Genomic DNA, 12,792 nt, shown 5'->3' on the forward strand with positions numbered 1-12,792 from the left:
TCCAGTTCAGCAATGACCTTCATGGACCTCACTTTTGACCTCACCTGTGATTGGGTTGACCTTTTGTCAAAGTGAAGGGCAGTTCATATTCACCAGGTTCCTGTGATGTAGAAAGAGATTTCAATGATGTCTCAGTGAGATGAGAAATTGTAAGAATCCCAATTGTAATTGAAGTGCCTTGAGTCATGTTGGTCAGGTCACCTGGGGTTATATATAGCTGCAGCCAGGGACTTGAGGAGCAGGGATGTGGTGGTGTGACAACACTCTGGTTATGTTTATTAGCCTTCTGTCTGTTCCCTCCCTTATGATTTACTGATTCCAAGCTTCCGGTACAGTAACACTCTAAGTCAGTCAGAGGACGTCTTCAGGAGTCCCAGGCAATCAGACCCATTGTGGTCCCAGGGCAGAACAGGTCTCCTGGTGTCACACGTGGACTAAGGATTGAGTGGTTAAAATATGTTACCTGGCAGATTGTGTGACCTGGCACCATGGTTTGGATTATTGGTCATGCTGTCAATCACTGGTTTTACCTTGATTGTTTATATGCCACTTTGATGAGGCTGGACTATTGCTGACTCGACAATCTTCCACGGTCCTCTGCAATTGTCTTTTTTCCACTATTTTGTCATAATACCTTCTATAGAATATTAACATGCCCTCACACCCCTCATACCCCTGTTGTGTCGTGAAAGGTCTGCAGAAGTGGAAGGTCAGTGGTTTGATCCCCGGCCACATCATACCGAAAGATGTTAAAAGATAATACTTGTTGTTGCCCAGTCTGGTGCATTAGCGCACACGCTCGATGCTCCCAAAGGCCTCTGTACCAGATATTCTGGTTTAACAGATGTCGGTCACCAAACCTCACCTTGTACCTCATTACAAGTAGAAAATTATAAGGATGACAATATATTCTTTAGGATGACATCCGGAGATATTCTGCATGATTTATCGAAGAATTATTCAAACCTGTCAGAATTTTAAAGTTTTTATTGACTTTCCCACTGTTTGTTCGTATTTCATATGCGACACTCTCCATTTCTCAAAGGAGAAGTTTCAAGTACACAAAGTTTAAACAGTCCTAGCTGTAGTATTTCAAAGATATATTTTTGTTAGACAATCTTTAGAACGTACAATTAAGACTAGCATTTGCTTTATTTTTCTTGTCATGCAAGACATTTCCTGGAATCTTGGGAGGACTTGAGGCTAGAGAAATCGGCTTCCATATTTCCCCAGATCGTGTACATCTGTCTGGCTGTTATGTTTGTAACAGAACTCGGGAGCAAAAACCCGGGATATTTGGTACACCACTGCACCAGGTTGACCTGTGCTGGTTACAAGGACCACAAGGCCCAAATACCCCTGGTGTTGACAGCCTGCCTGATGAGGCCAAAATACCTGCCATTTTTCATAAACGTCTCTCACGCTGAGAAGTATTGCGATTTGTGGTGGCTCCCCAAAAACTTATTCCATTATCATGGCACTCATCTTCTTCTCGTTCTGTTCAATCCACATGTCAGTTGGCGCCATGCCAGAAATTGGAACGCCTGCAAACTTACCCCACTGCAGTTAGATGTATAGTAGGATGCAAGGGGCCCTCACGGAATTAGTCTCATTCGGGTAATATGAAGCAGTTGAAACGTCATCTTTATAACTGATGCTCAAAACAATTTTCCTTGCCAATGGGGTTTCCACAGGGTAAAAACATTCAAATGGTTCAGGGATAAGATTCTCATAAAGTATTGGTGTTAAACGAGATGTGTGTGAGGAGGATCTGGTACGGAGGATGAGGCTCTGAGATGTTTTGGTGGCGTGGAGAGGAAGCTGATAATAACTCTTACAACGCGAGACCCAGCGAGTTCAGTCGACATGATATGGATGGCACTTGCAGTAGAAAAACTGACATTAAGCTGTATGTATAAGATGACGTGATGCTTAGTGAAAACAAGATATGCTGCAGTGTCAGTGGCATATGCATGTACTTTTGTGTGCATTTTTCTGCACTGCGTAACCCGATGTTGGTGCAGTTCAGTCTGACACGATTCCAGGTCCTCCTCTAGCCTTGCTCCAAGGCTGTACTGAAAGATAAGTCCATGGATGGGTACTAATTCTATCCGCCAAAAGTCAAGTCTAGATATGTGGACAGTCTAAGGACTCAAGTCTTTAAAAGGAACAACTTGTTCTTATTATTTACATAATCTATAATTATGATTTGAACTTATTATTGCCTTGTGACTTGTGCATGTCTAGTTCTCCCAGTGAGAGTGTTGTACCTAGCATGTGATGATGGATTGACAATGTTATTGTTACAAATCATATCTTACTCATACAAGTATATCTCTGACACATGTACATTACATTGTTTCTCCACCATATTCTTGTATACGTATTAAGTTTCATTTTGTAAGAAGGAGGTAATTGACATGAATAGGTTCAGGAATAAACAAAGCAGGTAATAACTTTTTACTTGTTTATTGTGTTCTAGTCAGATAAACTTAAGTTCTTATTCATCAAGAGTGTTGCAAGTTTTTTCAGATATGTTTTGTCTTGTTATTGTCATAGTACTTGTCAGTAATTGTGTCAAACTGACAGCTCGGTGGTGCTGACTAACTGTCACCCACCCACGAACAGTTTAGTCACTGTGCTATGAAGTAGAGATGTCTTCAACAGCATGCTTAGCTTTGCACACAAACATTGCCATTATCATCTGACCAAGTAAATGTGTACAGATTAATGTATTGGATCAATATTATTCTTCATAAATGATTGCTAGATAGACGTATTCAATCAGTGTCTGGACAGGCAAATATTTTGTAAATCCATAGCTTCATTCAGCACAGGCCCCTGATTGTGGTGAGACGAGGCCTGGTTTGGGCGGTGTTCAGGCCAAGTATGCAGTAATCATATCAAGATTGTCATTACCAGCTAAATATTTGCTGAATAGAGGGTCGTTTTCTGTGCCAGAGAACTCAGGTACTTGGAGATGTTGTCACATTTAGCTGCCCTGAAGATAGGGATGGACACATTTAACAAAGTCTGAAAAACATATCTGTATCATCTGCATGAAATTGGGAGGATAGTTTTCATCAATCATCAAATTATGTGTCAATTTTCACCACACCAAATACAACACACTGAATTTAGGATGAATGAAAACTGCTATTTTACCTTCTGACAAATGAAATTGACTTGTGGTTTATTTGGGAGTGTGGAGGGTGTGATTTCCATTGGTTCAATTTTTCACGGACTTCCTGAACCCATGTTTACGTAGATGCCTCCACCTTCCATTGCAGCATGAGTCAAAGATTAGCGGGATCCATTCATGACACGTAGAGTATCAACTTCTGGTCATCATAGCAGATGGAATCATTTACGTCATGGTGTTTGACCACTTTGCCATCAAGGTGAAGGTCATTTGAGTGTAATCCGCGTAACAGTGGTAGTCATGTTTCCTGCGATAACGAGATTTTATCTACAGTGACACTGTCAGAGTCTGATGCTGGTGTCTGTGTGTACCATGCACTGCAGTACTGTAGAAACTGTTCTTTAGGCTTTTGTACAGTTCAGATTACAATATAGAGAGTCCATGACTTGACCTCCACCTCAAGTTATTCAGTAGTGGCTTGAACTATGTCAGTTGAGGGTGGTGGGATGGCCTAGTGGTTAAAGTATCCACTCCTCAGGCTGAAGGCTGGGTTCGATTCTCCACATAGGTTTTATGTGAGAAAGTGAGAGATTGAGAGGAAGGGGGGCTGGGTTGAGTGAGTCGGTGGGTGGTGACTGACCTGAAAATTGGTGAATGAGTGAGTGAAAGATGTTAGTGAGGGAGTGAATGTAGTCTCACGTCACTTTTAGCAATATTCCAGCAATATCATGGTGGGGACACCAGAAATGGGCTTCACACATTGTACTCATGTCCGGAATTGAACCCAAGTCTTCGGTGTGATGAGCGAATGTTTTAACCACCAAGCTACCCCATCACCCGAGTGAGTTATGGCAGTTGGATTGTTGAGTGAGTGAGTGAGTAGCAGTTGGATTGTTGTCACCAATCCAACTGCTACTCACTCACTCAACAATCCGTCCGCCACTCACTCACTCACTCACTCACTCACTCACCCAAGGCGATAGGGATCATCTGTTGTGATGGAATGACATTGCAAGGTCATCTAACAGTGAATGGAGATAGGTATGTGCCGAGTCATCAGTCAATATTCCTATCATATTGGAATCCCGATTATCTGTCCCATGACCTGACGAGGTGAGGGGTCACACTGTTGATAAGCAGTTAGTTTGTCCTTAGTGGTGAAATAATGCACGGTACTTCCTGTTCAGCTGCATCTTTGATGACAGGATTTAGATTACTCATTTGAATGTGATGGCTAATGTTTTGTTGTGTTTTCCTTCTGTTTTTGTGTTCATTTAGAGTTTGATTATTATATGACATTCACTGATGTGTAACTACAGAAATTAACTACGATTATGACAAACAGGATTATAATGAACTTACAGATATAACAACATATGTTTTAGTCCCGGACATGTGTTACGGTTATGAACTACGGTTATTACGAACAAAAATTAGTGTTCCCTTTTGAGTTTGTTATAACCGTAGTAAGCGATGGAGCCGATGGAGCCGATGGAGCCAGGCTCCTCATGGTAACAGGTAGAATGGGAGGGGTTTGTCAGATCCTCATGTCATGGGTGTCCCATGTGGAGATAGGGTAGAGGAATTCTCAAAGTAATGACTCAATCTCATTATAACTACCCATAAATAGCCAGACATAACTTGCCCAAACTTCAGAATCCCTCTCCAGCTCACCCTGAGTAAAACATGACTGGCTTCTGTGTTTTCTTCTGGGAAATGTATTTGTGTATGTCAGAAAAATTAATATACACAGAAGGATATATCCTTAAACATTTATTTCACATCATTGTGAAGGTCTTTTTAAGTGTCCATAGTTCAAGGCTAGAAAGCTTTCAATAACATTAATCCTCACATTTGTTATTTTTTGTTTCATGGGTCGCTGCCCCTACTGAAAAGCAGCAGGAAAAGAAAGAAATTAAACTTAATTTATTTTTTTTATTATGTCTCCCGCTAGTGATATAGACCTTCTTATACAATGTAAAATGTTATATATAAAGTCTATGTCAACATCACTATCAGTGATTCAAGAGGCCATCTGCAGTTTCAACTCCATGTCAGAATGACTTTCATGTAAATGAATAAATGATTGACGTAGCTATTCATTTTTATTTTTATTTCATCCGACCTTGTGTGGAAAAACTGGAATAATTAATTGAAACATAAAATTAAAAAAGTGTGGCCTTAGTGCAGATCATTTTGTGTGATATATGTAACTCAACCCTTATAGTCCCTTTACAAGTAAACATGGTTTTGTGTGATATATGTAACTCAACCCTTATAGTCCCTTTACAAGTAAACATGGTTTTGTGTGATATATGTAACTCAACCCTTATAGTCCCTTTACAAGTAAACATGGTTTTGTGTGATATATGTAACTCAACCCTTATAGTCCCTTTACAAGTAAACATGGTTTTGTGTGATATATGTAACTCAACCCTTATAGTCCCTTTACAAGTAAACATGGTTTTGTGTGATATATGTAACCCCAACCTTATAGTCCCTTTACAAGTTAACATAGTTTTGTGTATGATTATTTTGATGATATATAGTTTCATTTTAGAGAATTTGGCCTGGAAGTGTGAGTGAAACTACTTTCCTTTCAACAATCGTTACTTGATAAAGACCCTGAAATGTGACTCCCAGCAGGTTTTGAAGTCACTTAGCAAACAAGGAATTAATTTCTCCAGAGCAGGATGTTTGGAAGAAGGTTCCTGTTCTGTATATTTGTAAATACCACCGTGATTGGAGAGTGAACATTTCTAGTTCTGAAATTTTTTTGTGACCTTAATTTAGAGAAGGCGGTTGCACACACACACACACACACACACACACACACACACACACACACACAGCTCACCTCTCTCCATCACCCCTCACACCCAGACTTCATGCTTATGAATATGAAATTGACATGAAGCCATATAAAACGTGAATACAGAAATATTACTGGTTTCTACAAGATTACCAAATTCTTCAATAATGTACTTGTCAGTCATACTGTCAGAAAGTTGACGACAAGCCCATGCAGGAGTTCTTGGAGACTAAAAACACCTCCCTTCATGCTCTACAAACGTGCGAGTGAGTTCTATATAGTCATCAGCGGTTATGTATGTATTACCCAACATTCATGCATAATAATGACCTCATTATAAGCAGGCAGGCTGATTATGATGTTCTGTTCATCAAATCGTGGCTTGGTTGTAAGGATCTTGGTCACTGGCAGCCCCGTCTCACACACACACACACGTTGCAGTCCCTCCCTCAGTTCCTAGTAACGGTGGACATAAGAGTCTCCATGTCCTCAAATCAGCTGACATAAATCCGTATCCCCCCTGTGCTTTATAATGAAGTACAAGGGAATGGCATAATGCGGGTTATCACATGGTTTGAGTCATCAAGTTGTTGCTTTGAGAAGAGGCAGATCTATTAGATAACAGGGGGCAGGGTGGGAGAGCAGCTGATAAATGTCGGCCCAGACCGGACGAAAGCAAATTGGACACTGACATACTAGCTCCAACTTTGAAGTTAACAGTCCTATCTTACAGCTAAGCCCTTGATGGCTCTGGTGTTCGGTGGAGCATACTTTATGTTCTCATTCCCTACCTGTCGTTAAATGGCTTGTTCCACGAGGCCCATTCTGTATGTATGTAGACCTGGAGGCGGTGCCCATAGCATGGCACGGTATTGAGTCCAACCAAGCCGGCGTGTGATTGGACGGAGGCGGGAAAGTGTACCAAGTCACCCCAGGAATATCGTTTGTTTACAAAGCTTGGAGTGGTGAGAGCCCATTCTCGCCTGAAAACCGTGGCCTTCTCAGCGAGCTCCTCTCTCTGTCAAGTCGTGCGGGGAGCCTGCGTGTGTGAGTGTGTGAGGTGAAGCGTGAGGTTTCTCTACCCTTCTGGCCTAGAGAGTTACTTCTAGGCTTTCAGTGAATCGAGTTGGTTGGACGTCAGCCTGGTTGTCATCGTGCGACATTACCACATATATCGACATTGGACTGTTGGGACAGTATATTGTGGATTTCCCAGACCATATGATATCATAAGGTTGTTGTGGTTAACTCTTTGTGGACATATTAAGCAGCATCATGTTTTCTGAGTACGCGGGACCCACACAATATCATGCTCATCCCCGGCCGAGGATGGATGCAACAAATGACGTGTTCACATGTCTTTTTGGGGACCTATTCGTCAAATGGTAAGTCATTCAGAATCAAACACAACCCGAATGTCAACAATACTACAGTTCACGTCATACCAATACACTCAGAATTTAGGAAACAGACACTCCTTGTGAAGTTTCAACAAGTTTTTTAATAGGTTTGGGTGTCTCGTTCAGGGTCGCCATGTTTTTAGTGTAGGTTATACCAGCATGAGGATTATTGAAGCAGTGTAGAAGACAAGTACATACCAGAGGCCGAGGATGTATGTGTGACTGACTTGTCACAGACATCTGACTGCAGTCAACATGTCCATAGTGGATTCTGTAGACAATGACAGTATGACTTTTAATGATTTATTAAGGACTTTTATTTCTATCATTTTAAACATAGATATAAATACTTGTTGAAATTCTCTGTTTAAATGGTTGAATAAAATCTTGTCAAAATAACTTGATTTCATAATAGTTTTATAAACATGTTTCATATTGTTAATTACAAAATAAGGGAAACATGAAACAAATATTTATTTTAGATAACAGTGGGTAACACTAAAGCTACTTTGCAATATATTTGCTCGATACAAGTAGTGAACATTTTGTTGAAATGTATTGACAAAATAAGAACCAATTTTTGCTAAATTCTTAAAGTTTATACATTATCTTAAATGTCATACAAATTGCATGTAGAATTCTTTGGATGCCATATTTGATTGTTAAGTAGAAGACTGTGAATCAACACGGCTCAAAAGAAGCTATTACTCATGCCCCTCCTCCACAAGAAAGCAAGAAAAGAAAAGTTAGCCACAGAGTTTATTTCAAAATGGATAAATTCTGTATCATCACGGATGGTTTGGGAACTATTTCCTCAAAGTAAAACTTTTCTCAAATCAAACTTGAAATGTTTTATAACTTAGCAAAGAGCAATGTGTGATAATTTTCTGCTTTATTTGTATTAGTTGTCTGATAGAGATTGAGCCGCATTAATGTGAAAAATAATTTGCTGAAATTGTTTATAGCTTAAATGTGAGGTGCAAAATACATATAAAAACAATTAAATTTTGTATGACATTTTAAAATGACTTTTAAGTTATTATCACAAAATTGGCAGGTGCTAGCGTGTAGATACTTAATACTTAAGATAACTGTTATGTTTATGATGTTGGTTTAAAACCATTAAGTCCATATTACATGCCACTATTTGTTTTGTGTGAAAATGTGGAAAAATGGGGTTTTAAATTCCCATAATTAATTTATACTTGTTGATGAAACATATCGTATTTATCATCGTGTCTATATCCAATAAGATCTGATACATGATTTGCATAACCAGGACTGCTTCACACAAGTGCTTCGAACTAGTTGTTCGGTAGACATTACAACCTTTGTGTGGGAGAACAGCGTCAATATATATTCCTTGTCTGGAAACATGATTATTGTCAGCCTACATAAGATTGGTAACATATTGTAAAGATAGATGTCATGCATAAATTGTGGAATTATATTAAAAGGAAAATAAAGAATGCCATGTAAAATTAGGCAAGTTCCTTTGATGTTTTGTGTTCTGAGTATGGTGGAAAAATTGTGTTTTGTAAAAATGGTAGCACTTAATCACCAAAGTGGAGCCAAGAATGTGAACCAGCTATTACTAAGACTGGATAAAAGAAACTGGAACTGCTATTTGTTTCATATTGACCTTTGGCTTTAAAGGATATTACAAGTTAAAGTAAAAGTATGAAATTACAAACTTATTTTTAATTCTGAACAATATTTTCATATTTTTATAATGCAGTTTAATAATATTTGTAATATATTCTTTAAATTTTTTACATACTTTTATATAAAATAGGAAAGCAAAATTCTCTGAGTTTCGTTGTCCCTGAATGAATACACAAGACCTATTGATTTATGGACACATAAATGACACCGAATCATTTTTTATGACATGATAAATAAAAAGAAGGTGCCCAACGAAGGTAATATAACTCCTTAAGGCTATGTATACTAAGAAAATATTAGTTTGGTATGGCAAAATATTCTCCACATTAAAAACTGTGTCAATTGTTCAGAAACATTATTCTGATCTACACTGGAAGAGCCAAGCTGAAATAAACAGGCATACATTTAAAAAACGGAACCTGCATTTCTTGACCTTTGAGCAATGTGTACCTCCCCGGTGAACTACTAGTTGTTCAAGTTTTAAAAAGATTGAAGGTCGCCTGCTGAAAATATTTGGTCGTAGTGTATGCTGAACCTGTTGTTATTTACGCTGAGTAAAGTTTTCGTTACTTGACAACCAATCTCCAGATATCAACGGTTCTGCCATTCCAGAATGGGAAATGTTTGTCAACAAATTTGGAAAAGAACTACTTGTCAACTGGCCATGTACAAGGCTTCATGTTACATAAACCATGACTCAAAGAGTAAATATCATGTTCCAAGAATGACAAATCCCTTCTGATAATGATATTGATAAGAGTGAGTTTAACATGCCTTGGAATGGAGTTTTTGTGTGATCTTGTGAGAATTTAAACCAATCTTACAAACTACTCTCACAATTACATGCCACTTCTAATTATCAAATATTGACAGAAACTTGTGGCCACATTTCTGTGTACAATTAAATTCATGATATCTGACCACAGAATAGGAACTGTTTTGAAACGGGGACAGTTTTGAACAAGGGCAATGGTGTTTAGTTTTGAATTTATTGAATCAGCCATGTTTTCTGGAATTTTCACAATGATTTGTAGATGATTATGAATTAGGAAATTTTTTTTTAATGTTGGTAATTATTTTGAAGATATTGTTTTTCAAATATAATCAAAATCTGCTGGATTTTATTTTACTTTTTGCTTGCTTTGGAATGACCTGCACCTACTACAATAAGCCGAATTAAAAAAATGAAAGTAAAATCTTGATGTACATTGAGATTTGGTAAAGAACAATTTTACAAAGGAGTCTTTTGTTTTTTAGTTTCAAATTCATTGTTGTAATAGATAGAAAAAAATACAAACTGTCATACTTGCATTTTCTTTATTTTATCCATTTCTTAAGTACTATAATCAAAATATGATTTGTTTGTTTTATATACAGTGCATCATGATAAAAAAAATATTATTTTTTTATATGGGGTAATTTCAAAAACATTTGATCTATTTCCAAAAGTATAACTGCAAGCAGGATGTAAATAAACAGATGTCAGTTTACCCATTTGGTCGTGTGGGCTGTGGAGTATATCTTGTGTTGTCACTATAGAGGGGTAGCACCTGACTCAGGATGGCGGTAGCTGTATCGCAGATAGTGGGAAATGAACGATCCACTATGCAGACAAATCTATCAACTTGATATGATAAACACATGACACAGTAATATTTCTTTATCACATATTGCTACACAATGACGTTGGTGTACCGACAGCCATGGGACGGGTCAGCATGAGTCCGTCCTTCACACTGTGATGTGATAGGCATAAAATGATTTGTCATCAGTGTGAAATGCATGACGGCCATTTTACAGTAAAATATCTCTGGATCCTACCACGGTGATCATGAGGTTCAGAAAGTAAGGTATTTTATGTTAATAATCCTAGGTTAGGGTTTGTATTGGATTTGACGGGTCTTGAATCCTTCAATGAAATTTTTATCTTCAACATGATGTTGATTGATATATCCTTGAATATGGAAAAGATCCAGTAGGGAGTGTCTCTAACAGTAAATAATATTTCTATTTATGAAGTTATAGACGCTTTTTGTTAGTAGATTCAAAGAAATTGTTTTCGGAGAAATTTGATATGTAAACAGTAAAACAAATTGGGGGGTTAAAATAGCATTTAAACGAATCAGAATAGGTTTTGGGGGAGAGGTAGAGGTAGATGATGTGTTGAAGGGGAGGTGGATGTGTTGAAAGGGTGGATGATGTGTTGAAGGGGTAGATGATGTGTTGAAAGGGTGGATGATGTGTTGAAGGGGAGGAAGATGTGTTGAAGGGGTGGATGATGTGTTGAAGGGGAGGATGATGTGTTGAAAGGGTGGATGATGTGTTGAAGGGGTAGATGATGTGTTGAAGGGGAGGTGGATGTGTTGAAGGGGAGGATGATGTGTTGAAAGGGTGGATGATGTGTTGAAGGGGTAGATGATGTGTTGAAAGGGTGGATGATGTGTTGAAGGGGAGGAAGATGTGTTGAAGGGGTGGATGATGTGTTGAAGGGGTAGATGATGTGTTGAAAGGGTGGATGATGTGTTGAAGGGGTGGATGATGTGTTGAAGGGGTGGATGATGTTTTGAAGGGGAGGATGATGTGTTGAAAGGGTGGATGATGTGTTGAAGGGGAGGATGATGTGTTGAAAGGGTGGATGATGTGTTGAAGGGGTAGATGATGTGTTGAAGGGGAGGTGGATGTGTTGAAAGGGAGGTGGATGATGTGTTGAAGGGGTATATGATGTGTTGAAGGGGAGGTGGATGTGTTGAAAGGGAGGTGGATGATGTGTTGAAGGGGTAGATGATCTGTTGAAAGGGTGGATGATGTGTTGAAGGAGTAGATGATGTGTTGAAGGGGAGGTGGATGTGTTGAAAGGGAGGTGGATGATGTGTTGAAGGGGTAGATGATGTTTTGAAAGGGTGGATGATGTGTTGAAGGGGTGGTGGATGTGTTAAAAGGGAGGTAGATGATGTGTTGAAAGGGTGGATGATGTGTTGAAGGGGTAGATGATGTGTTGAAGGGGAGGTGGATGTGTTGAAAGGGAGGTGGATGATGTGTTGAAGGGGTAGATGATGTGTTGAAGGGGTGGATGATGTGTTGAAGGGGTTGATGATGTGTTAAAGGGGTGGATGGAGGAGTATGGTAAGATGGTCTTATCTCAGACTAAGCTTGTTTATTACAAAGCATGGCAATATTACCAAATCACATCATCCAGGATAAGCCCAACTGCCTATAAACATATCTTCATCCATACAAAAACCAGCTTGTTTATAGCTCAATAATTGTGTGCTTGTTTGGATAGAAGTAGTATCTATTTACGTCCAATTACTTTTACATAGAGGCATTAAGTCGTCCATTTGACAACCAGTAATTTCAGTGGTCGGGTAGAACCTTTCACTGTGGAAATAATTGCTACCTTAAGGAACCTTATGTAAGAGTTCACCAGGGTAGCCATTAACAAGGTTTGGAAAATGTCCTATTTGGGGATACATTCAAATTGTGAGCTTCAGCTTCTGGGGACTTAAGAAGCTAAATGAAGCATATCGCGTGTTATAAACATGGGACTTTTAGCTTTATTCATGTCCCTGAAAAGTTTCACTTGCCCTAAAGCAATTTCTATGGCTGCTTCTGAATGTTCCACAACTTATATTATCTCTGGCAGTTCATGTTGTACTCTGGGATGCCTGTTGTAGTCAGTATGGAGCCATATTGAGAACTCCTTTTAGATTTCATGTTGAGTTGATGATGTTAAAATACGAGGGGAAAAGATTTATTGTCTGTCCATGTGAACA

General features: G+C 38.8%; 1 protein-coding gene across 11 annotated transcripts in view; it reads left to right on the plus strand.

Annotated features, from left to right (window-relative positions):
* The window catches only part of LOC139453311 (thyroid hormone receptor beta-like), a 348,228-nt gene that overhangs the window by 303,374 nt on the left and 32,062 nt on the right, over positions 1 to 12,792 (plus strand). For 2 of the 11 annotated variants that reach the window (XM_071234973.1, XM_071234977.1), the window contains exon 1: positions 6,947 to 7,339. The exons of the other annotated variants lie outside the window; for them this stretch is intronic. In XM_071234973.1, the coding sequence (XP_071091074.1) occupies positions 7,230 to 7,339 (110 nt within the window). In that variant the 5' untranslated portion in view covers positions 6,947 to 7,229. Of the gene's footprint in view, positions 1 to 6,946; positions 7,340 to 12,792 lie in introns of those variants that run through there. 11 annotated transcript variants of the gene reach the window in all.

Source organism: Haliotis cracherodii, unplaced genomic scaffold (assembly GCF_022045235.1).
Source record: "Haliotis cracherodii isolate W230 unplaced genomic scaffold, xgHalCrac1.p SCAF_9, whole genome shotgun sequence".
Lineage (NCBI taxonomy): Eukaryota > Metazoa > Mollusca > Gastropoda > Lepetellida > Haliotidae > Haliotis > Haliotis cracherodii.